The sequence below is a fragment of the Musa acuminata genome, chromosome BXJ1-6 (assembly GCF_036884655.1).
Source record: "Musa acuminata AAA Group cultivar baxijiao chromosome BXJ1-6, Cavendish_Baxijiao_AAA, whole genome shotgun sequence".
NCBI lineage: Eukaryota > Viridiplantae > Streptophyta > Magnoliopsida > Zingiberales > Musaceae > Musa > Musa acuminata.
In genome coordinates, this window is record NC_088332.1 from 6,577,012 (window position 1) to 6,602,958 (window position 25,947).

The 25,947-nt window shown below is 39.5% G+C and overlaps 2 protein-coding genes across 3 annotated transcripts; both read right to left on the minus strand.

Annotated features, from left to right (window-relative positions):
* Positions 1-2,936: 2,936 nt before the first annotated feature.
* Positions 2,937-14,400, minus strand: LOC135675896 (amine oxidase [copper-containing] zeta, peroxisomal-like). The gene is made up of 12 exons (XM_065186528.1): positions 13,812-14,400; positions 11,520-11,629; positions 11,104-11,409; positions 10,272-10,384; positions 9,851-10,181; positions 9,536-9,751; positions 9,198-9,434; positions 6,843-7,028; positions 5,441-5,581; positions 4,865-5,133; positions 4,528-4,609; positions 2,937-3,272 (listed from the first exon to the last, which is right to left on the minus strand). The coding sequence occupies exons 1-12, from the start codon at positions 14,029-14,031 to the stop codon at positions 3,156-3,158; spliced, it is 2,328 nt and encodes a 775-aa protein (XP_065042600.1). The 5' UTR covers positions 14,032-14,400; the 3' UTR covers positions 2,937-3,155.
* Positions 14,401-15,787: 1,387 nt separating this feature from the next.
* Positions 15,788-19,900, minus strand: LOC135675897 (protein PAL OF QUIRKY-like). Of its 2 annotated transcripts, XM_065186530.1 has the most exons (3): positions 17,722-18,069; positions 17,128-17,621; positions 15,788-16,669 (listed from the first exon to the last, which is right to left on the minus strand). In XM_065186530.1, the coding sequence occupies exons 1-2, from the start codon at positions 17,936-17,938 to the stop codon at positions 17,158-17,160; spliced, it is 681 nt and encodes a 226-aa protein (XP_065042602.1). In that variant the 5' UTR covers positions 17,939-18,069; the 3' UTR covers positions 15,788-16,669; positions 17,128-17,157. The 2 variants fall into 2 exon arrangements, with proteins under 2 accessions (XP_065042602.1, XP_065042601.1); XM_065186529.1 differs by having other exon boundaries at positions 16,577-17,621; positions 17,722-19,900.
* Positions 19,901-25,947: the final 6,047 nt, after the last annotated feature.

The window sequence follows — 25,947 nt, forward strand, 5'->3', positions numbered from 1 at the left end:
TATCATTGGTTCATCGACGCTTCGTCTGATTCTTCAACGCATTGTCCTCTCTTGCGACCTATTGCTCAATCGGTCAGTTGACCTCCGCAATTCTGATTTCCTTGGCGCAATTTCCGCTCTTCTTGGTGCGATGCCTGAACCCATGGCTCAAAGCCTTCTACCGATACGTCGACCGATCCTCTGGCTTGACGTCCAATCTTCTAACATATTTTACTCCAGCCCAACATGATTCTTTCTGCTTTAATTGTGTCTCCCTGATCAAAGCTTCCTACGTCACTCAAAGCGTAAATCAGATAAATACTATCAATTGGTTTTATCATCAAAATCCGAGATTCAATAGTTTTTACGTTCATTTATCAAATATCATAATCATAGTGTGCTGCAATAGCCAATATAATTTGGATGGATTTTAATAAGGAGCTTTGTACATTTTTAAAGACACATCAAAGGAACATAGTGAAAAACAAGAATTGTCAAATCCTCATCAATTGTGATCGATTCTACTAAGAGTATATTTTCGCTTAATTTTTAATTAAATATTAATAAAAAAATAGAAGTGATCTAAACCATCTTGGAAGTGACAATTATGTAAAAGAGAAATCGATAGGTAAATTTTACAGAGTCAAAATTTGTGAGGAGATGCTTGTTAAAACTCTAATAGACATTCACCACATTCAAAAGACACTAGACATTTGAGAGACTAGCACATAATAAGAAATGTTATTTCCTTCGTCTCGAGGGATCTATAGAAATAATTCTACACTAGAGTCAAAAGTCATTAACGAGTTGAAGCAGTATTAGTAGATCAAAGTTCAACTACTCAACAATAGTAACGAAGAGCAGTTGGAAACCAAGAGACATATTACAACTAGAAAAGAAGAATAAAGATTCAACAAAAGTGAGGATATGCAATATCCACAAGGCTTCAATGGAGACATCAAAGAAATAAGTGAGGGAGAATGTCACGAGTAAATATGTACATAGGATGTTCGATATAATGTTTGTGTATGATTATATCTTTTAATTTTGTTCATGCTTTGCATAATATGTAAAGGCCTTCTAGTAGGCTTAGTAGCCTCATTTTAGTTGGTTTTTATGATAATTTTAATCTTGTAAATGTAGGTTGTGTATAGTCTTCGTAGAGATAAAACTACGTAAAAGCAAGCCATCTAACAATCATTTTAGGGGTTTCTAAGGTCATAAAGTAGTGGAAGTGGCAATCAGCACAACACCTAGGTGCACCCGAGTGGCATATGTTTAGATAAGCCTTTGAAATAGTATCATATGACACTTTCATATGGATACTTGTGTGGACTTTTAGTTACGGCAGACCACTTTGGACCTCTTATCATATAACTGTTTAGAGTTTATAAAGTATATGTTTATAATTTATATTATTTATACTAAAATGACTGTTTGCAAGATTCCGAGCTAAGCACTTCATCTAACTCATTTTCTCTTTTAAAAGATATTTTATGAATGAATACTCACCACATGACTTAGATAAAAGTAACTAAGTCCTTCATAATATATAATATATTAGAACGTCTAAGATAGCTTAGTTTCTTATGCATAATTATTCCTATGATATTATTGTAAAACTATGTGATGAATCATTTCTAGACACAGAGCTTCATGTGTCATCCAAAGTTCGAAGGATTTGAGATGCTTAACGTTTTCTTGATCGCTCTTCAATCACAAAAGTTCTTACATGTTCCAAGTTAGACTGTGTCCTTCTACGATAGACCGCATATAAGTTCAAATTTATCCGTCAAAAGAACTATAAAAAAGTGGGATTATTATATCGAAGACCTTCACTATAGAAAAAAAAAGATAATCTATTTTTTGTTTTATAAAGAGATATTTTTGCGTAAAAAAATTATAATTTTGATAAATTATAGAAAAAAAAAAACCGCCACCGTCTGCCTAATCCTGCCACCCACCTCCTCATCTACCTATCATATGAGCACACATCTTAAAGCAACAAGCCTAAGAAGCCTTTTCTGACGCTACGAGTCCCGAGGAGATCGAATGAGCACGCTGCTTCTCCGATGTCCACTGTCAGCACCGACGCTCCCTTCCGCCACTATATACTCCCCCACTAGCCCTACTCTCCTCCACCCGCCCCATCCCCTGAGCTTCTTCCCATGGAACCAAACCCATCTCAAACTCCCGCCGTGGCCGCCGATGCGAAGCTCCCGCGGCGGGGACAGTCTCTCGTCAAGAAGGCCGCGGCGGCTGCTGCTATCGTCGCCTTCGCGCCGGTCGTGATCCCTTCCTTGGCCCTCTTCTTCGCGCTCGCTCTCGCTCTCGCTCTCTCTGTCCCGTCTACCGTTTACCTCACCAGCTTCGCCTGCACTGAGAAGCTAATGCGCTGCCTCCTCGTCCAACCGGAGAACGGCGGTGAGGGAAACGACATGCTGGAAGAAGACGGATCGGAGGAGACGAAAGAAGGAGAAGTGGTTGTTGCCGTGGGTGACGGAACGCTCGAGGATGAGCGCCCTCCCGAAGAAGCGTCCGGAGAAGAGAAGAAGACTGCAGGAGTAGTAGAAACTGGCGATGGTGTTGGAGGAGATGAAGTTGACAAGCGAAGAATGGAACGAGTTGCATCTGATGATGCGCATAATGGGGACGAAGACGGTAATGGCGAGGTGGAAGTGGAAAGAGAGAAGTAGCAGATTAAAGTTTGTCTTGTAATAGTGAATGTTTCCATCCAATCTCGTTGTGGTAACGTAGCAGCCACCGGTGGAGTCCATCGTTTCCTTTTTTTTCTCAATAATAAAAATAATTCTATTATTTCCTGTATGTCTATTTTATCACATATGTATTTATGTATCACGAAGTAAAACATATATCAATAGAGACAAATAAAAGTTGAAGGAACAGATCAACAGTATCACGAAGCAAAACATATATCAATAGAGACAAATAAAAGATAAAGAAGGAAAAGATCAACATTCATATGACTTAAAGACAAAGAAGATTAAGAGAAGCAATTTCCAAACCAGGGGAAAGGGTATCACACGACGATCAAACGTAATCCAAGTCACAATCTAGCACACTGCAAACATAGAATCACTAGCAACAAGGTCTCACCGGTGATGCTTATTTAACATATTGATATATTAGATGTTCAGCTTTTACATCCATCCCTCTCAAAGCTTAGCGAGCAGTCCGTTCTGGATCAACTTTGGCGATCCACCATCCTTGTCTATTTCATTAGCACTCGGTGGCACGTCCACTGCTGGGGAGCAGTTAAAGAAGCCATGCGGCTGCAAAGTCAACAGAAAATGTCAACCATTTACTCTTATCTATATATCTATATATCTATCTATCTATCTATATATATATGACAACTGAACCTGCAAGCAAATAATCTTGGCAAGTGCTACATACGGTAGAAACAAAGGTCAATATTGGATGCAAGGTTTAAATCTATCGTAGAATATAATTCCAATATCTACGGTGCCACCACGAGCTATCATGTGAGCACAGGATGATGGGAGATAAATTAGGACTTCACTGATCCATGAATTTATTAAAAAGAAAAATTATGTTTCTTTAGAGTTACTCAGTTATCTAGAACAACAAATTTGCACTAAACCATGAGCAAGCCTACCTTCCGAACAGCAAGGAAGATACAATACAATACCAGAATGATGTAGAATGTGGCTGGAATTCACTTCAAATAATATCCTCATGAAATTTGAGATTAGTCACGAGGATCATATTATCTCCCTTCCATGTTATGCCATGTCTATTTCCTTTCCTAAGGGTTAGGCGTTACTATTTATTGGACTTTGGTATCCAAATATTTTCCTCTCTTTGTTTTACTTTTTAGACGATGAAAATTGCACAATGATTTTAGATGGCGAATACAATTGCTGCAGTGTCTCCTCCTCTGTTTCATATAATTATGGTCACAAGTTTTCATTCTTTCATCCGTATTGGCTTCAATCTTCTCCCCCTTAACACTTATCTTCTCTTCTTTGGAGGCTATTAAATCATCTAGAATCGACTTAAAAGCAGCTAAATTCTGCTTGAGTTTTGATTGATTCTAGTCGGTTCCAACCAATTTCTGACATAGGGTGAAAAGATCAGCCATTACCATTGGGCCTATCGATACAGCAAACTGTATATTTGCACCTATCTTGACTCGAACATGCGCACGAGTTAAATTAAGACGTCTAGGTCCCTCAACTTCAAATGTAGAATGAGTTGCCCTATTAACTCCTATCTGACATACAATCTTCAAACCACTTCAATAAGATGTACCAGGACATTCTATTAAAAGTTCATTAATGGCAACAAAATTTAAGAAAAAACATTATATAACTGACAGATATTAGAAGATAAATGCAAAAAGTGATGAGCAAAATCTATGTTTTCTTGGAAAATTAGAGCGCTTCTAAACTTGCTTAGTCATTTTTCAGTCAAATAACAAGTATCAAATTGATGAGCATGATTAAGAGATCAACAATACATATCTAAGAACAAAAAGGAATCAAAGAACTAGAGCAACATTACCATGAGCATAAAGCCAATCCGATCCACAGGCATGACAGGCCAATCTTCCAACCTGGGTATGTGTGTGATTCCAAATACGTACCTGCAATTCAAGCCAATCAATAAGAAAAGAACCGACAAGCATCATGAAGAATCAAACACAAACAAAAAAACTACTTGAATCTGTAATTATTGTTTAGGATTATATGATTAAGAAAGAACACTATCTTGAAGAATGTAAGGTGATGTAAGATCTATATGCAGATTTACTATGCATTGAAACTAAAGGAAATAGAAAGCCAATTCATATATGGAGAAAGAAATTGTTTCTTGTATGACCATTAGCCGGGAAACTAACCATAGAACAATGTCAGCTTCCTCAAGGGACCTGTTCTTCTTAACCCACGTCACTAATCCCTCATTTATGCGGGGATTCTGATTGGGAAACTCTCCTCCAGGGTACATCTCATCACGACTGTAAGGTGTAACCCATAGATTATGCTTTAAAAATGCAGCTCTTCTCAAGAATTTTGCTTCTGGACCAGCTAATGGGAGGCAATTCAGACCAGGCATGAGCTTATAACCTGTAGGTTGACCTGTCCGATTTACAGTCCTTGTGTTCCTTACCTGAAATATGATAATAGATTGTCTCAGTGATTTTTGTATGCAACATGATTTCATACTATCGATCAACTCAAACTATCGAAGTCAGTGGTTAAAGTAATAATTCCTATCTTAAATTAACAATGTAAGCTATACTGTAATTAGATGTAAGCAAATGGATGATCATATGGTAAAATACTCTTTTAATGGAAATGTCTTTATTCCAAATTAAAATTCAAGATGCTCAAAGGTACACAACAAAGTTAAATTTGAGAAGTTACACTTTAGTGAGCAAATTATGTGCTTGCAGTAAAGACAGCATAGTACTCACAATCCAGTGACGTGCAGAGAAAGGATCACAATCACGCATAGCTTCCAGCTCTGACTTGAGAAGCTTTTCTTCAGCATAAAAAGCATTGTTATGAACATTATTTTGACCTGGATCTTCTACTTTGGCATTTACCTCAATCACCTATAAGGCAAAAAACATAGCATTGTCACAAAAACATATACTTTTCCCATCAGAAATTAACTAAAAAGACTTGCCAAGTAAAGATGTATTTGGTCAGTACTTGCTATGGAATAATAATTTAATAATTTTATTTTATATCAGTAAATCCAATACAGCTTTGTTGTTGTTGTTGTTGTAGTATCAGTAAATCCAATATATAAGAACATATTCTCAAGTTTCAATTATTTTTATTGCTTGGCAAGTGAAATAGTTATACAGTGCATAAACAGTGATCAAACCTAGCTTCTAATTTAGGTAGCTTTTAATCGCACACTATAAAGTCATATGAAGAAAACTAAGTAAGTCTATGTGAATGAATGGACAAACTTATAATTTCAAAACAACTTTTCTGACCTTGTATCCACATAATATAATTCTTCTCTACTGAAAAAGTAGGCAAATATACCCTTCTCAGAAGAACATCCTTTGTGTCTCTACAATAAATCATTAAGAATAAAAAAGTTCAGGTGAAATTTAATAGCTCATCCTTTGTTGATTATTCATGTATATAATCACTAGGGGTTCTTAGAAAGATCAAATGTGGATACACCAATTGATTCTCGTTCTCGGAGTACTTTGCATACTTCTTCCAAGGATTCGAGTTGAACCATTCAGGATACGAAAGAAGAATGTGACTTTATTATTGATTTTGTTAACTAATGACATATATGGTCCTAGTTGCTTCTTACCTTACACAATGAGCTCTTTTCATTTCTTTGAGCTCACAGTTAATATAATTTCTAGTAAGACTATGTGTCAATACGTACCGGCATACTATGCGTCAGTACACCAATATAGACGAGTAGGCACTGTTCCAGCAGACTACTGAAATGGGTCCAACACTCGAAAAGGCAAACCCTAATATGCATAAACACATACATACATACATACATACATACATACATACATACATATATATATATATATATATATATATATATATATATATATATATAACACATGAATTATGGGCTTCTACTCTGGCAAACAGCAACAACTTGCTGAACTATTCTTGCATGGGCTTCTACCAAGCATGGCATCATGCCAAACACCAGTACAAAAATTCTGCCTGGTTTTAGCATGGCTATAGACAATTTTTTATAGATATCTAAGAAGAAGGTAGCAAAACTTACTAGTAAGGACAACAAGGAAAGAAAAAAAAATCACAAGTAATAGGAGTCCAAGCTGCACATGAAAGAAGCTCAAGAAAAAGAAATAATACCTGATTGAAGGCTTCGGTAGGTTTACAATCAACAGCCATGTCCATGCGAGCAACAAAGAAATGTTGATGAACTGGCGCATATAAGCCTGGAGCGATGGTTGTACCATATTTTCTTGATTCACCAGGTTGCAATGCTCCTAAGCTGAGAATTCCAGTCAATTTTACTTCTGCTTCAATCTTACCATCCTGCATCCAATTGACAAGTGCCAAGCGAAGTTGTAGAAACCAAAAATCCAGCAAGGTGATGTTAATAACAGAAAAACAGCCTAAGTTTCCAGGGCTTAAAAATTGCAACAATTCCCCAAACCTAATGTTATTAAAACAGTAATGTACCTTGTTCTGGCTAGAAAATGAAACAAGTTATAAAAGTACAACCTGTCTGCACTTATGCATCCTTATAAAAGCAGAATCTCTTTGCTGTCGTGCACCATATTTCAGAGCAGAATTAAATTAGGTTCCCCTGTTTCATCTCAAACAGTTTCTAAAACCTGATATCATGGTTTCATCATCAGAATAGCTAATAACATGATCATGAAATCAAGTAATATGCATCCAGATATTGTACTATTAAGGGAGTCTTTAAACAACTGCTTACTGCCCAAAACAGTACCTGATGAACTCTTTTCCCTCTCTATACACATTAGCACTAAATACACAGACACTAGTACAGAACATCCAGAAAAAAGAAGCCAACCAATCATTTGGTGTTTTGCTTTAATCACATCTGACATCAAGAATAGAACTAGAAATTCCAACACATTCCTTTTCCCATCCTGAACCTATAAGAAGCTCCAGTTTTGTTAGAGGCAATTTGATTCTTCAACATCAAAATGGAATAGACATAGTGTAATGAACTGCATCTGTCACAACAACATTGACAACACATTATAAAATGGGCAGCAAAGTGTGAGATGGGAGTTCAAGGTCAATATTGAATAGCTTGTGAAAGTTCAAGGTCATATATCGAATTTGTTAAGACTGAGAAAGGAATATCTATACAGATTTTACATAAATTAAAGATGTTCCAACAAAAGATGTAGATGAAATTGCTAAAGAAGGTATGGAGAAGCACTACAAAGGATTTCAGATAGATACAAGAAGATAGGTCCTGACTGTCTCTCATCAACAGTTGAAGAAGCTTTTTATTGGGAACTTAAAAAGGTTCTTCAGTGGCAATAATAAATGGTTCTGAACAATTTAAGAACATATCTGACAGATTTTAATAAGCAAATAGCAATAGGTCTTTTGTAAAAAGAAACCACAGAGAGAAGAAACAGGGTATAAGAAAGAGAACCAAGGAAAAAAAAGGACAGGTATTGTAGGTCACACGATTGGGCATTATATTTATAATAGTAGTATAACTCTCCCCACCCAACAAAAAAACACATAGACTGCCTCAAAGAAAGTTGACTCTACTTAAAAGTCTAAACAGTCTCCTGGTTCCAATACTTCCAACTTTCAAGTTAGACTAGTTAGAGTTCAATGGTACCCTAACAGAGAATTTTACATCCATCTACATAGCAATTGATCATACTTTGGTCACTTTCAGGAACCATCCACAACTGGATCATCTCAACAACTAAAAATATTCTCGGAGACATGCTCACTTATATGGTCACCGTAAATAATCACCAACCAGCATCACATAATGAAAATCTGACATACACTCCATGACTAAAATTGATTCGACTTATCTCTAACATAAAGCTTGTCCACTTCATAAAGAAATATACATAATCTTTCTTCTTATATCTTAGTCTTAATAGCTCATGTAAACATTATCATCATCTTTTCAGTCTGATTCTCATATGCAAAATAAATGAAATGGCAATACAATTGACTACTCATGTAACCACTGGCGTTAAAGAGAACAGATACCCAAAATCTGATTACTTATATCTTTCTTCTAAAATGTCAACATTCAGGTATGGAGAGAAAAAGGTGGAACAGCTGCAAAAACTAGAAATTTCTCCATGCAATGCTAATGATGGGAAGAAAGGTGATCAATTTTAAGGCCGAAAAATATACTATAAGGTGGAACAGCCGCAAGAACTAGAAATTTCTCCATGCAATGCTAATGATGGGAAGAAAGGTGATCAATTATAAGGCCGAAAAATATGCTACCGGTACAGTATGGATAATTATCTGGGAGTATTATTCCAATTATAGCAACAATTAGTTTATAAGTATTAAAAGAAACCAAGGCAGTTATGTATAGTAAATCATGAATAAACCTTCAAATGCATATGCCTTTTCAACGTAAAACATGAATTAAACCGCTCAAGAAAAATCCATAGTAGAGAAAAGCTATATGTCAGACACTTGACATACAAAATGCCATTTTTCTCAATTTACCTGATAGAAGTGCCAGAAAAACCCATATTCGTAGTTAGCAACTGTGCATACGAAGGACACAGTTAGCCTTCTTGATCTCCTAACTTCTGCTAAACCCGTTCGCCAATCTTGATGCTTCCATAAGATTCCATGATCCTCCTCATGCAAACAAACACAATTTTCAATAGTCTCTATACCACCAGTATAATTTGTAAAATGAGCATCGAAGTATTTGATGTAGCCCAGGCAGTCACAACCCTGGATCACAAATGGGTTTTGGACAATTAATATAATATATAAAGAAGAAGAGATGATGAGTGAGAATGTAAAACCAAATTTGTCAGAATAGCATATGTTACCCTTTTAAGAGAGTGAGCATTTTTCCCGAGGCCATCTTCACCAGCATCAAATGCATTCTTACGATAATGTGGTTCATTTGGATCTCCATAGGGAACTACCATCTCAACAAAACTCAACCTATGTGCCACAGGTCTCCGTCCCCGACTGCCATCAATGTATGCCACAGAGTGTATTACTAAGCCCTCCCTTGGGGTGAAACCAATACGGAAGCTCCACTGTGCAACAGCAATGCAGAACAATTACACCTCATGGGTCATGAGTTAATAAGGTATCAGATGTAGAGAGATAAAAAAGAGTACTGAAGTAATAAATACCTTTTGCCACTCCACAAAATAACCATTTATACGAAAACTTGGACCTTCAGGCTGAAGAATATGCAGAGGCTTTATATCACTTCTGTCAACACCTCCACGAGTTTCTCCAGGTGTATAGTTTCTCAGTGGATCAGCTGGAGGCAGAGGGACCAATTTTCTATCTTCGAACTCAATTATCAGATTGTTTTGCATGTCAACAAGAATATAGATGCCTTCAACAGGACGTGCATAACCATTCTCCACAGGGCAGTCACTCTCTGTCCGACAAAAAATTAGTGGTTTTGCAAGCCTGCGGCTAGGAGCATCGGCATCACTGTGGTAACCAGCACACCTGAAGAATATGAAGGTCATAGTACAGAATTTAACAAGGAACAACAACCACAAGTATGATTACTTGAGAAATGTCACAAGTATTGCTTACCAAGCATCTACCATTACAAGATCCATATCATCTACTCCTCTCTTTCTCATTGCCTCTATGAATGGAGGATAGTTTTTAACAGCAGCTTCACACTCTGCATATTCTATAGCATCCTACGGTTGACAAATAAGAGGATCAAAATATAAGAACAGAAACTTACTTTCAGACCAAAATCATTGGCAATGCTTGTGGAAAAGAAGTTCTAGAATGAGACGAATTACATTCAACTAATGATTTTACAGAACTTTTACGAAATGTAAACATCTGGAGAATTACTTTACTTCAAACTTTTCCCAATTCCAGGGAAGGCATAGATTATTAGTGTTGTACTCTTTGAGATACAAATCAAATAAGACATTTTACCGACATTTGTGATTTGAAAGCAAAACTGACATCGACATCTTATTATTATGAGCAAATTGGTATTAAGCAATGGCACAGACAATATTTTATTGCAAAGAAGGCAAAACCACCTTAGAAACCACTCTTTTTCAACATTCTCAGTAACTAAGTCAGGGTCAGTAATGAAAATTACAGAAATCATGGCCCATATGTTATGTTATTTGCTTTCAAAGAATCAGATAAGAAAACGTGCATCCAAATCTGACCATGATGTTTATGCCAATGTAACACTACATACAAGCTCATTACATTATGCACTGTAAATTTAATGAACATTCTACTTCTGATTGGAAACAAATTTTAAGGAATCTGAAAATTAGTGCTTGGGCGGAACAAAGATTTCATAACAGAGCCAAGAATATTTTCCAATATTTATTTCTAAAGATGCATTATATAGCCATTAACTTTTCTAGAAGTATGAAGCACATACCATAGGAGGCTGTACATCAGGAACAACTTCAGAGGAGATCACTTTTCCCCTGTGATGACCACCACGAGTTGCTGCATGTACTTCAGACAGCTCAACTATCCAGATGCTTGTCTCATTTGACTTTTTGTTATAGACAACAAGCCTTGCCCTCCTGGGTGGAAGCTTACTCAGGATGACAGGACCACCCTTTGTTCTGGGAAGTAGTGATGGTTGGAAAGGGGGGAAAAAGTAGGCATCAGCTAATGCCACAATATTTTTCTCTGGCTCCAAAAGAACTACTTCAACAAACCGCATACTATCTCTGACCTGTGAAGGAAGCATAGTGAAGTCGATTCAAATAACCACTCTCTATCAAATTAAAGAACATGGTTAGTGCAATAGTAATGGAAGCATATATATAGTATAAAATAGCCAACCTCTGGAGTCGCACCAGCAGACCTAACAGTCGCTACTGCAACAGAGATTTCAGCAGCAGACAATGGATCCAGGGGGTGGCTTGTCTGAGCCCTCATCATCATGGGGATGCCTTAAATTAAACATCAAATGTCAGAATCAATCAAAACAAGACATATCCACACAACCATATTTACTAAACCTCACCGAAATAAGAGGACAAGAAAAGGTTAGAGAGCAGATAACCCAGCACAAAGGACGAAAACAAATGAACAAGAAAAGTGGCTTAAAACTGCCAAAAACAAAGAATTAAGGAAAATAGAATATTTCTCATTTATGGATAACACACTAAGATCTGCAGAGCAAAAGTAGATGTTAGTTAAAAGGTGATCGGTGGATAAATGACAAGCACTAAGGCACTAAAGAGGGGCATCATCAGTTTAAGATTGTGCACTTGTTGTCCACCTTATTGGCTTATTCAAAGGTGGCAGATATTTATCCCATCAACTTCAGAGTAAAGGACCATTCCATAATATGTTGATTGCAAGGATACTAATTGAGTTGATCCAAAAGTACCATCAAAATGTTGTTATAATTTGCCTAACCGACATGCTTATAAGATGGCCCAATTATAATAGACTTCAAAAATGTCCATTACAAATATGCAATTTGTATTTACATATGTAGCACATCTGAACTTTTGTGCATATTATTCAAATTCATCAATTTTTTTAATTGCATACTTGAACCTACCTTAACTGCCTATCTATTTGTTAGATAATTCATACAACTCATGCCACTCACTCTATCGTTTCAAAACAAACCATGGTTTGCTTGTACAATCGGTAAGATATAGGGAATATGTTTCTTTTGATATTGATGTGGACTTACTATATGCAATGAAAATGAAGGGAACCACTCCCAGATAAAAAAAAAGAAATAGTTTTTTATTCTATCGGATCATTGCTCCCCTCCTATGTACTTGATTCCGCCTCTAACCTACATTTCTCGTCTTCTCTCTTGTGCTAAAGGCTCAACTTATTGCTCTTGGCCACCGAATTGCCTTTGCCTCCTATTCCGAATCTCTAACCATATTTTTCCCCTCTTCCTCCTGCTAGTCTATCCACCAGACCTGAACAGTGATTATGGTGACTAATAAGATGTGTTTAATCAGGAAAATAAATTGATATTTGAACACCAACAAGCATCAAACTAAAGCAAAAAGAATATCAACGATTTCTTCTTCTTTATTTTGCAAGAAATAAAAAAGATAATAACGTGTAGCAAGAAGCATCCAGAAAGACCACTAACTCATTTAAGAAAGAGCAGACATATTTCATAAGCACAACACAAGTACTAAATCCAACTAATTTATATTTGTTTGTTTCCTTGGATCAAGGAGAACCACCTAAGACGAAGTGTATTCAGTAAGCATTCTTACCTATCAGTAACAATGAAAACAGAACAGAGATTTTGAAGTGCTATCAGATAACGAACACGTTTAGCATAGACGGAAAAGAAAAAAATTAATATCGGCATGGTTCGTCTTACCGGTCCATACCGACGTATCGACTAGCTGTAGGTATGATACGTACTAAACTGCACCAACATATCGATATACAATACGATAGGATGTACCGAGAAATCAATATATATTGTTCGTATCGGTCCCCTATCGGACCGGTATATACTGCACATACCAGATAGTATGTTGCGGTATGACGAACCTTGAATACCGGTACAGAGAACTACGAAATGGGCCAACATCACATAACATATTCAAATTGGAGCACATCTAATTTTAAAGTCCCATTAGTCATTTGGGGTGCCAATAACCTACTACATGCAACATGCAAGATTTCAAACAGATATATCCACAAGAAGGCATTCGTGTAATCGGGAAGAATTGTAATCATAAATTATCTTGTCACTAGATCATCATAATATCTTATTCCATCGATCTCCTAGTTTGTCAAACATATGATCTTGCAGCCCATACCGCATACATCTCGGTAAAAAAATAAGATGCCTTAACAAACTATTTTTCTAACAAACATAGCAAATGTCTGAAACTGTCCGTTCTATATTTATGTCTTGTCGTCAATCTGATCCACATATTGGGGCAAGTACGTGCAATCCTCCCGATTAAAATGAACGTAGTTTTGCCCTTTATCCTTTAATTTCCAAGGTTTTTTTCTCTCCGATCAATAACGTGGCAGAAATTTAAAGTAGACATAACACCGACAAATATCAGATCTAAAAGTCATATCACGAAACAAGATCAAGAAAGGTGAACGAGGACGCAGGATCGGTACCCGGAAGGGAAGCCTTGGCGGGAGGGTCCTTGACGTCCTCGACGGGGACGAGCGGGCTCATGGCCGTCGCTGCCGAGGCGGGCCGCTTTGGATCCGCCGCCGCGATCCATTCCCCGACCGCCGCCTCGCTCCGAGGCGCTCCTCCCTTGGCGCCGCTGGCCTTGGGAGGCAGGAGGCTGGGAGAACAGCAAGGCGTCGCTTTTTCCTCAGTTGTGGCCATTGCAGAGGGTTGGCAAGCTCACCGAATCCGCCGTAGTAGTGGCCAATACCGTTGCCACGATCTGACATGCAGCAACCCTCGGTTGGCGTGCTTCCTCTGTCGAGTCCTTCCTTCTTCCTCCCTCCCTCCCCTTTCCAAGCCTCCTCTGGCTGTCCAGATCTCGCGGGAGACACAGATCTCGCGGAAGAACCCACCGCCTTTCCTTCTTCTCGAAGAGGAAGAGAGGGTGTGGCAATGGATCCAATATGGGCCTTCCAAGTTCGGCGAAGAGAGCCGGAGGCGATGGGCGTTCGGCTTACGGGACGCGAACCTCCTTTCCCTTTACGTGCATTTATTCGCGCACGGGAGAAAAAGGATGTGGGGTCCGGTTTCCATCGCGATGCAGTAACCGTGGGCGCCACCGAGGCATTGGGGTGATAAGTGGAATTCGGTGGTGCGCATCAGTGGCGCCTCGACCCGTGAACTAATCCGTGTCGATAACGGGACCACCCTGCCATCTGGAACCCTCGAACGAATTGCGGTACACCTCCCCCGGGCGCGGACAAGGATAAGCGTGGATCGATAAGAGCACCAACATGTCTCTGACGGTGAGCCACATTTGAATTACGAGCAATAGGGTATGTGGATGTGGACGTCCACATGAGCTCGTATCAATGTCGTTTTCCTTAGATAGAAATAGGACAGCTCGTATGGCCACAGTTACACCCGTTTAATATTGGGATGATGCGTAACTAAAGCGTCCATTATTGGGGGCACTCTGCTAAAAGATCCAATAATGGCAGTATATAAGTGGGCAATTATGCGGAGCCACGCGACAAGGTTCAACTCGGGGCTTGGAGTTCTTTAAAATACGTGCAAGATTCCGATGGTGGGGGGCAGTGGAGGAGGGTGTGATGTGTCCACGTGGGAGTGGTGCGATGAGCGTGTTGCGTGTCAGGGAGGAGTTGGCGGCGGACGGGGGCGGGTTTGGATCTTCTCACCTTTTTATGACTTGCCCACTGGAGGATCCGATTCGGTGGGCTATGGCGGTTTGTTGATGGAGTGCGGGATTAAGGTACATGCTCTATCCACGTGTCATGTTGCGTTATAGGGCGATTAGGACGAGGGGGGAAGTCCTTCCGTCTCGCGGCGTCGGATCGACGTCCAAATTTGAGTGCTCGGCCGGCCATCACGGATGGGCCAACTCCGTGGGCTCTCTTTCGAGGCCCAGTTTGAGTCTCTATATGAATGAAGTCCATGTTCATCACCATGGATGGGGGAAGGTGACGATCTATCGTGCATTCAAGAAGACATCAGATGAAGGTGATAAAACTCGTGGAATAATTCTTGTCGTGGTCATCATTTACGTTATGTTCCCCATCTGCAATAGATCAGGGCGACGTGTCGTGGTTATCCAAGGGGGCAGCCTCCATTGTCAGCATCAGAATCGCTTCTTGCCCTGTTCTCAGGTCGGATTGATGTCAGCAGCCTTATGCTACATCTGACTGGTAAATGTTGCGTCAAATCCTGTGTGTGGTTCATCATCTCCCTGCCATCTTGATCAATTAGCCTTTCCCTTGACTTAATCGAAAGGAACAGGAACAAGAAGAAGAAGGGGGTATCTGACAGAAAAGGGCAGACTGATGACGAGCATATATCCCATGAAAATTGAAGTGATCAATATGTCGTTATTGTTTGTTTACCACAAATATAATTAATAGGTACCATACCATTTGGGCATATATTTGTTGTGATAAATTATCACAAGAAAACAAAATTAATATGAACAAATATTTCTAAATTATCACAAGAAAACAAAATTAATATGAACAAATATTTCTTCCAAATTCAACAAATGGCGTGTTCACCATTCATAACAGCGACAGCGTTACTACCCTACCGATGAAATAGTCAAGCCGACCTCCTCCTCAGTACAATCACACGGTCCATAAGTTTCCATTGCCATTCTCTTGGGTACCTCTACCAACTAATATCTTACAAATTTATTGTATTCAATAATTATTGACTCATATTAAAAACACAAAAATTGGCGTCGTTGACTCGAGTAGGTTCGGGAAGCAATCAAATAAAAATTTTGAATGCAAAAATGTTGCTATCTATTATATTTAAAAAATCATATACTAATGTCTCTAAAAATTATTAAAAACAGTTGCTATTAGTTAATCGAGCTTTTCAAAATTTTAGATAATTTTAATAAAAATAGTTGGATCAAAGGTCACACTCACAGGCTTTGACCACACGGATAAAGCCAGAGTAAGCGGCAGACCTGCTCAATCCTGGCCAATTTCCAAGTAATTTAAGAATCTAAAAAACACTTTTAAAATATTTATCAGCATTGTTTTTCTATAAAATAAGTTTATTTCTCAAATATAAAATAAGAGCTATTTTTCTCTGAAAACAGGAAAAAAAATTATTGATCGTATGGATGCTATATAAAGCAGTATTTGATAAATTATAGTGATATAAATTAAAAGAATTCGTTTACTATCATTTTAAGATGAAAATAAACGTCTTTTTGTGTTTCAATATGTGTAAGTAGATGTGCTGTATGAACTTGTTGTGTCCGGCGCATCGATTGCGGGTGCCAACAAAAATACATGGTCCCGCGATGAAGCGGTTCACCGCACCACGAAGCAACCTGCGAACAGAGACAAAGCGATTGAATGAGTAATAGCCACAAATCAAAAAAATAAAGGCCGAAATAAATAAAAAAAACATTTCAACAGAAAGAGAAGAAACGGCACGTTAACGGACACGACCAAGAAAAACCAAAAAGTAGAAGGAACGCAAACCTAAAAGAGTGGAAGACCACGAACGGAGTCCTAACGAAGACACCTGCGACTCACGTGTGACACGAACGGAGAGGTGGGAAACTCTAAGAAATCACACACTCGGGGGAGAGGAAAAGCCCAGAGAAGACGGCAGGCCACAGACGAGGAGGATGAAGAAAACCCTTTTCGGTTATTTTAGAGTTTAATTGTTGGGAGGTTTATTTTCTTTTTTAGATTTATTTTTGTATTAAAAGCAAGCGAGATTCGATACAGTCTACTCCCGGTTACAGGTGAACGGAGCTCCGTTTCGGTTCTTCTGTTTTACCTCGAGTTCTTCTCCTTGGTGGCGATGGTACTACTGCCACTGGCTTCCTTGATGCACGAGATAGTTGCACGGCTTTGGAATCGCATGGTGGCCATGGAGATGATGGTGATGGTGGTGATGTTGGGGGTGGTGGTGATGGGCACGGTAACGTATATCTCCTGAGGATATGGCGCCGGACTTACCGTACCGGCCAGGATACCTCATCGGATCAGAGATCTGGTGGATGCAGCGTTTCTCGGAGAGTATCCAGGGCCGGCCGCTGGGCAGCGCCGTGGCCGTCGCCGCTGGGTGGGTGGGGCTTCTCGGTTTGGACGATGGGGGGAACAAGAAGGCCCGGATCTTCTCGCGGCCAGCGAGATCGTACTCCTCCATGATGTTGGCGAGGTCCTCGTCGGACTTGACCGACACGAGCGCGTCAAGGTCCTCCGTCGGCAGCTGGCAGCGGAGGCTGACCGCGACCCACCCGCACATCTCCCTCATCTTCTCCTGCAGCTCTGTTCATCAGCCAAGAACCCCATCAATCTATCACCTCTTGTCCTTCGGCAAAATCGAATTTCACGATGGAAATCAATACGAGGAACGGATCAAGTATACCTGAGAAGGGGACGGAACGGTCGACAGCCAGCACACGGGTGTCGCCGCCGATGTAGCGGAGCTTGCCGTCGGGGTAACGGGGGAGGATCTTGCCGCCGTAGCTGCTGAGGAACTTGATGGTGGCGGCGCTGGGGGAACGCTTGGCGGCCGCGGTTTCCGCGTCTAAGGAGCCGAACGAAGCGCAAGAGGACGAGGAGGAGCACGACGTTCCCACCATGGCAAACCCCGATCTCTTCACTGGCTCAGGTGGCAAAGCAGTTTCGTTGCAGGTGGGAGGAGAGAGAGGGGAAAGAGAAGCTCGGAAGTGTTTTTGGGGAGGCGTCTCTTCAAGCCTTGCAAAGGCTTCCACTTCCCGGCATTTATAGGACAAAAGGAAAGCAAAGCGTAAGACGCAAGGGGTCCGAAACAACCAAACGTATAACATTAATAATATTAGTAATTGGAATTCACATTCACTAAATCATATACGATCGGTTTGGTTAGCCAAACGATCCGATACTGTTTAGGACAGTTGACGCGCCCTCTACTCTGCTTGCAAGCAGGGGCGGTTGACGTACTCTTCACGATTGCTTAGGCAAAAGTTGGATGGGAGACCGAGTGAAGGTAAAAAGGACGGCAGTCATTGGTAGCAGTGAGCCGAACGTAAGGGATGGGCGCCGCGTAGGAAACGACGGGAGGTGTAGTCATCAGGCGGGCCCCTACGAAGAAGAATAAACTAATACAAAATTATCGAAAATGCCCTTCTCCTTTGGTTTCCAGCCTGGCGGCAAACCTTGATACGTAAAGGTCAATTAGATTCCCTTTTTTTGTGTTTTCTTAGTAAATACTTAAATCGAGTCCTCAAACATTCATGGAAGAAAGAATTGAGATTGGTTTCGGGCATTCGACAATCAAAGGTTGCCAGGATAACTTCCCATCTATTGTATCTTAAAGTTATTAGTCATTTCCACATGAAAAGAGGATGAAAATACCTGCCAGCCAACTTACATCCAAGCTTAAAGGTTGGTTCCATAACATGTAAGAACACATGTTCCTATATGCGACAGTTGTTGAATTCGAACTTTGGTTTGTCCGAAGTAATATTCCCCCAGGGTTATGACAAGGAGTCCACCAACACATTACGTGCTGAACGAGAATCTACGTGGGGTCAGTCAACTCCAATTGTTTAGTTTTGTAGCAGCGTTTTCCACCACTAGGATTCCTTCTTCCCCGTCTTCTCCGTTCAAAAGATGGGGGGATGGTCTACTTCTATGGAATCTTCTTGGCATATTACCCCCTCTGCTTAGAATCAGAAATCAAGTTGATTGGGTCTTGGGAATTATATCCCCTACTATTTTTTCGTCTCTATTTTTCTCTCTGTTTTTTGATGTCCTTTTGTTATTTGAGATGAAGAGTCGCTTCATCTTCTTATCTCGGTGGCACTGCGAATGATGCGACGCGTCACGTTGAGGCGGGACGTTGGCCATCAGCTCCCACCACGCTTTCACATCTTCCAAGAGTGGCCTTCAGTGTGCATGCATCGCATCTTCGAGTCGGTATTGCCGACGCTTCTGCTCCAGTTACCTATTTCGCCCCACCAGGTGTCGCGTGCTTACCATCTGTGGTCATGCATGCGAGATGCCGTGGCCCGTAACCATTCGTGAGAGACTTCATTTACGTGTTGGCATGGCCGTGCGCCGTCGAACGATAAATAACGAGTGTTTTATTATAAGATATTTTGAGCTGGTGGCTTCTGCAAACAGGTCAAATTTCAACTTCACCACTCATGTTGTTTATCCGGTAAATATATCTCAGATTGGGTGAATAATTCCAGAAATCTGGACTCTCTAACACACCTGGTGTGGTGGGACACACATGAGCTCCTTGCATCCCAGATAGTGGATGGTCTGAAATTGGTGGATGCTCCGGCATGTCAGGAGGCTGTCCTCGTATGCTTCACATCTAAGCGGAAGTTGATACGAATTCCATGACCGTTGATGGTCTTAACTTGTAAGCAAAGCCATGGGGCCAGATGTGGGAATTACTATAGCCAGCTATGAAGGACAACTATACAATGTAACCTCTACTCTTAATGGGGTGATAACTGTGTTGAGCTCTCACTCTTAACCCATTCTGACTCCACTATTGTAGGATCCAATGAAAATCGATCGTTACTCCAACTAAATCGGTTAAAGGCAATACGTTTCATATGTTGTTAAAAACAATTACCGTGTAATTATATTCCATAAACAATCATGTAAAAATTTATTCAAAGTTAATTGAAAAGTTCAGAAAAATCAAATGGAACCAAGTCGAAAAAGGTTGTTCCAATAGATAAATATATATTGCGCCAATATATAAATATATGCAGAATCCAAATCACAAAGAACTAATTTGTAATGATGATATTTCTAAACATATTCTCATATCATGGCTTTAATTAATCTACATCCAACTTTGCAAAATATCCAGACCTAAACAGATTCCCAACGTTGCATCCATATCAAGAAAATTCTGCTCAACTGAGACAAAGATATGGGTCTGAAATAGACACAGAAAACCGATTTAAATTGATTTATAGAGTTAAATACCCCACTATTTCAACTCTAGAATCGCCCACAAGTTGATCAATGCAACTGGATAGTCATGAGAAGTGGGGAAGAATCCAGATTACACATCTATATCTGAACATATATCCATGTTGCAGATAAGAGAATAGATAAAAATGATACAGCTAAAGGAGATCCTAGACTATAGAAACATCATTATAAAACTTCAATTGGCCAGCAACCCTTGTCCAGGTTCCCTACAAACAAGAACCTGACCCACCATTCTTGTCGGTATTACTGTGCAAGGGGCGATGCATATTCGCAAGACTACTAGGATCAAGATAACCCACCATTCAAGTTGGCATTTCTGTACAAGGGGCTAGGCACCTTAACTAGTAGAATCGGGATAACTCTGTCAAATGTGCTCTCTCTCTCTCTCTCTCTCTCTCTCTATCTCTCTCTCTCTATATATATATATATATACATATTCAGCTTAATCTTAAATTACTAACCCTTACCCATTTTTTAAGTTACTACTTGGGGTAATCAATAAAGATCTTCATAATAGCAAGGTGTTCTCGCTTTCACCACCTTCTATCACTTGCTCTAAGGTTCTCTTGTTTCCATGGGTGTTTAGAGCCAACAACTATTTCTAGCATGAGCCATCATAATTCAGTATGCTCTTGTGAATTTGATCATATGCGGCTGGGAGGCCTGCAGTACTAGCTTTTCTGGAGAGTGCAGACCCTTCAGCATGTCGCAACCTGGAATATTTTTTAATCCAAACATGCACCTTCAAATTCTTGAATGACTGTCCCACTGATTCTTGCTTGAAGGAAAGAACTCACTTGAGTCATAATGCTCACCTTGCCATTCTAAATACTCAAATCATCGAATCCAACAATCCTCTCTATAGTTTAAAGTCTTATCACTCTTCAACGATGTCAACCTTCCCTCCAGAGAGAAATCATGTCCCCTACCTCCCCCACAAACTTCTCCATACTCCAGGGAACCCACAAGCTCTCATTTTTTGTGATGGTTCATACTCATTTTACTCTCCTGTCTTTAAACTTAGATGGGGTCGAGATTGCCACCAGCAGTAACTCACATCTAGCCTGCAGCACTTGCAATCAATGAACCTGTAGAATCTTGTTGACAAGTCTGATACACTAGAAATAAATCTCATCCTCAACCAATCAAATTCTACTCCTGGGTTCTTGTATAACATTTGTAAGGATATTCACATGATAGCTAAGGAGGTCAATGTCTTAGACTGGATTCATATCGACGGACAAACGAATTTCTTAGCTCATAAACTTGCCAATAAGGCAAGGATAAGTTGTATTCCTCATCCTACAGAGGGAACTCTATCAACTCCTCTAGTCCCTGATTAAGAAATTACATATATTTTTTTAAAAAATTCTTTGGGAGGTGGGGACAGAAAGAAGAGACCACCAAGTTGCAAGGATGGAATATCCCGGGATCAATTGGATTGCCCATAGCTTTACCTACCTTTGACTATATTTCCACATTTAAACTGAGTGCAGTAAGTATTTAAAGCTATCATTTGGTAAACGGTAGAGAAATCTTTTGGCTCAACATAAATGTTGACTTGAAATAATACAAGATATGAAAAAAGGCAAAAGACAACAATTGACAAGAGAAATATAGCAAACAGATACTTTTTTTCCTGCCAAAAGGAAACAAGAAAATATTCTAACAGAACTAGGTGGCAGTTTAAGCATGTCGTTGTTGCATATACATGTTAAGCTTATTTTCATAGTTAGACAAATTATTGGAATACTCTATCCATTTTATGCAATGAACATTATAACCATTTCCTAGAATTGAAGATGAAATCCACATGAACAGTGACAATAAGGACCTAATAACATGTTGACATATCCAGATCGGCCCGGGATTGTTGGGCTGCCCGTGAACTAGGCATAATTTAAAACTAATTTTAAAAAATATTTAATATAAATAGAAATTTGTAGCCTTCTCAAAGACTATTAGCTTTGCAATAAGAAGCAAAAAGCTGTCAGTTGAACACCCTGATCAAATTTATTGCTGGTCCTAGACATCCTCTTCGATTTGCTGTTTTATGTCTCTGCTGTGTCCATTAGTTCCTGAATTGTAATATATTATTATCTCAATCCATAAACTAATTAGAACTTGATCTCAGGTCATTATTTGATCTATTTTGTTGTAACTATGTTGCTCTACTTTATTTAGGAACACTTGAAAAAAAAGAGATCAATGTATTTCCTTTAGTCTTAGTTTTGGCATACACTTGTTTTTGCACAGAACATAGCTTTTAAAAGCTTACAAATAAGGAGATCATAGTTCTTGACCAGCTCTACCATTGTAGAGCAACTCCTAAGTGAAGACATAGAGTCTATAATCCTTTGATTAGTGTCGATCCATACAGAGTTTCCATGAAGGCAGTGCCTTCACAACTTCAGCATAAAGGTCACAGATGCCACCTCAATATCATGGGCTAGATACTTCTCCTTACATTAGCTAAGTTGCCGAGAATTGGAAAATATTTTATCTTATCATTCTGCACGAGGAAAGGCAAAGTTCTCTAGAAAAGCAAGAGCTTCACGTCGCAATAATGCGACACTTTAACTCTTGGAAAATCCATTCACAATCAACAGCCCACCAGAGGAGCACAGCCTTCCTAGTAAGCCGAATCAAGAGTGTTTTTATCCCTTAATTTCAAAATCCTTTTTAGTTCTCCATCTTTCTTCCTACCTCTCTACCTCTAGTAACACCATGATGGAAATTTCTTGCAGGCTTTTGAATTCAGTTGATTTTAACAAGTAAAAGTGCCATGTCATGTATTTGTAGTTTTAAAAAGCTATAAATTCCACACAACAGGTCTCTAATTCCTTAATAATGTATACACGTTTACCACACAGCTCTCAAATTAACTCAGGCTTCATTCTAGAGAATGGGGATGATGGACAGTTATTCTCAAAATATGTGTGCGTTTAACTAGCATCACTAGATCATTGTATCTCTAAATCTTAGTCTTACATGAAAATAGAAAACAAGAGCTACGTATATAATAGTTAAGGAAGAACAGCCAATGCACCCTAAAAGAAACTCAGTAGGCAAACCAGAAGCCATCGTGTCTAAAGATCACATTCAAACAATAGCCACCGTCAATAAATCCTACAAGCTAGTCTAATACATTCGCATCAAACACAATAAGCACGAGATAGAAAGGGGCATCGAAAGAGCAAAGTAACGCATCGCATTGTTCTTCCTCCATCCGACTCACAAATCACACAAAGAACAAAGAACAACAACACATCGCATCAACAATGATCGACCACAACCACAAACCCTAAGACGGATACCATATCAGGTAGTGTTAGATCAAGTAAGCAATCGGATCCTAGAACATCCAGATTTCTTAAACGGAAAGAGAGGAAAAGAAGAAGCAATGGAAACCCTAGTTTAAGGGAAAGATACCTTGTGCTGGAGCTCGGATTCAAGGAAGGCGACGGAACCATGGCATTAGTCTACCGACGATAAATGTATCTTTAAGGAACTGGCGACTTAGCGAAGAACCTTCTAGAGACAATTACAGACGACAAGAAGCCCGGCCCAGTATTCCGGGTCGGATCTTGCCCGGGTCAAGAGCAATACATGGATCCGCACCTTCGAGTTCGGGTTCACCTCATGTTCTTATGATGATGGACTTTAAATTCGTCAACTATGGTACAAATTAATGCGCTAATTTATATGCTCATTCCACAGTGGCAGTGATCAGATGCCTACTTAATGTCCTCTTCCACAACCCGACGCATAAACTTAATGGCCCACCCATGGATGAACGAAATCATGGTCCCATGGAACTGGCATCGTGGCGAGTAATAACGACATAAAATAATAGGCCCATGGATCAGGCGAAGAAACACGACGTCAAATCACACCGTCCTTCAAACACGCCCGCCACATTTGTCGCAACCCAATAATGCCGGTCCAGCCGACACCGTGACTCGCGAACCAAACACGAGACCCTGCTATTGGATCAGACGGCTGTCGGCAGGGTTGACGTTCGTACTCTATTTTGCCTTATGATTGATCTGACGCCGCATCATACCATCATCATGTAGGCACACCTACCGTTCCAAAATTCATATATATTATTGGGATCGGATAAGCAAAACCATTTATTCCTAATTGATTTATGAAAATTATATCTTGATCGGTTCTTTTTGTTTTCGAAATCACACCTCAATTCATTTCATTTCTCCATCGGAATTGGTCTAATCTAATTTAAAATGATCATCGCTGCTTCGGTGTTTGAGATGGATTTATGATGAAACCGAATTTTGACTTGCATAGTTTTGTTGGACTTAATAGGCCTTTTCTCAATATAGTAATTAGATTGGGTTGATAATTGACCCTATTAAATCCTGAGATATTGATTATTGGTTGAATCGATAGGTTGTAATTTTGTATTTATATTATTTTAAAATATAAAATTATATTATAATAAAGGACAATAATAGGAGAGTGATAGAGGAAAAAACAAGGCTCGTCAAAGATTACACAAACACCTCCACCTCCACCTCAAAGTGCATAATCTCAACTAATCAGTTAGTTGACATGTAATCGCATGAAAAATAATTGAGCTATCTTGGGTGAAAATTACACAATCTTATTGATTGATTGAATTACATCGAAAGAAGTTACATTATCTTAATAAGTGGTTGAGTGATATGAAGTAAGGTTCTTTCACTTGAGTTATTGATATGGTACATTTTGGTATCGCCCACGTGAACCTAAGCAAGTAGACATAACGATGCAGACGTGAAACTTCAAGTTCGATGTGGCGCGTAGCACACACGTGATGGGTAACCACTCGTTGCCCCCTCTATACAAATGATATCATCACGGTACAATCATCCGAGAAAGCTCAGGGTGACGCCGCACGGTGCCAATTTGTGCAGATCGATCGATGCTCACACAAAAGCTTAAGCCGATCGCCTGAAAAACTGATCGCAGTTAATTGACCATGTATGACAAACTCATCATCGCATGTATAAAAGCTAACCCTCGTTAATCAAGAATGAGGGACACTCAACTCCCCATAACTCCACGATACTGAATTGAACTTTGGATTGATCGACTTGGGAAATCCCCCTCCCGACCTCGACCTAAACTGATAATGAAGTAGCAACAACCCGTCGAGGGAGAACCGTGGGAGATGATGCTTGGACCTAACTCGACCCGACGTCAACGTGACCCGAGCATCTGCGTGGGAAACCTTACGCATCCGGGACTGGACTGAACCGTGCTGACACCTGAGTCACGATGTAAAGATTCACCAATAGTTGTCATTTACCTTGCCAAGTGGTTGTCACTCCTACAGTCGCATTTAATTATAGTTTTTAATTGTTTAAACTACAGTGGCTTAGAGTGCAAATACATTCATTTTTATTTTCTTTTATTCTATTCTTAGCTCATATTTGTTATGTAAGATATCATTGATGATTGACTAACAAGGACTTTTCTTTAACCAACCATGATATATTGTAACAATATACATCACACTTCGTCAGGCCAAAATTAAGTTGGATTGTTCTCTCCTCAATTCTTTCGTCCTTATAAAAAAAAATTAAATACTCTTAAGATAAATAAAAATATACCAACAACAAAATTAAAAAAAAAGACATTT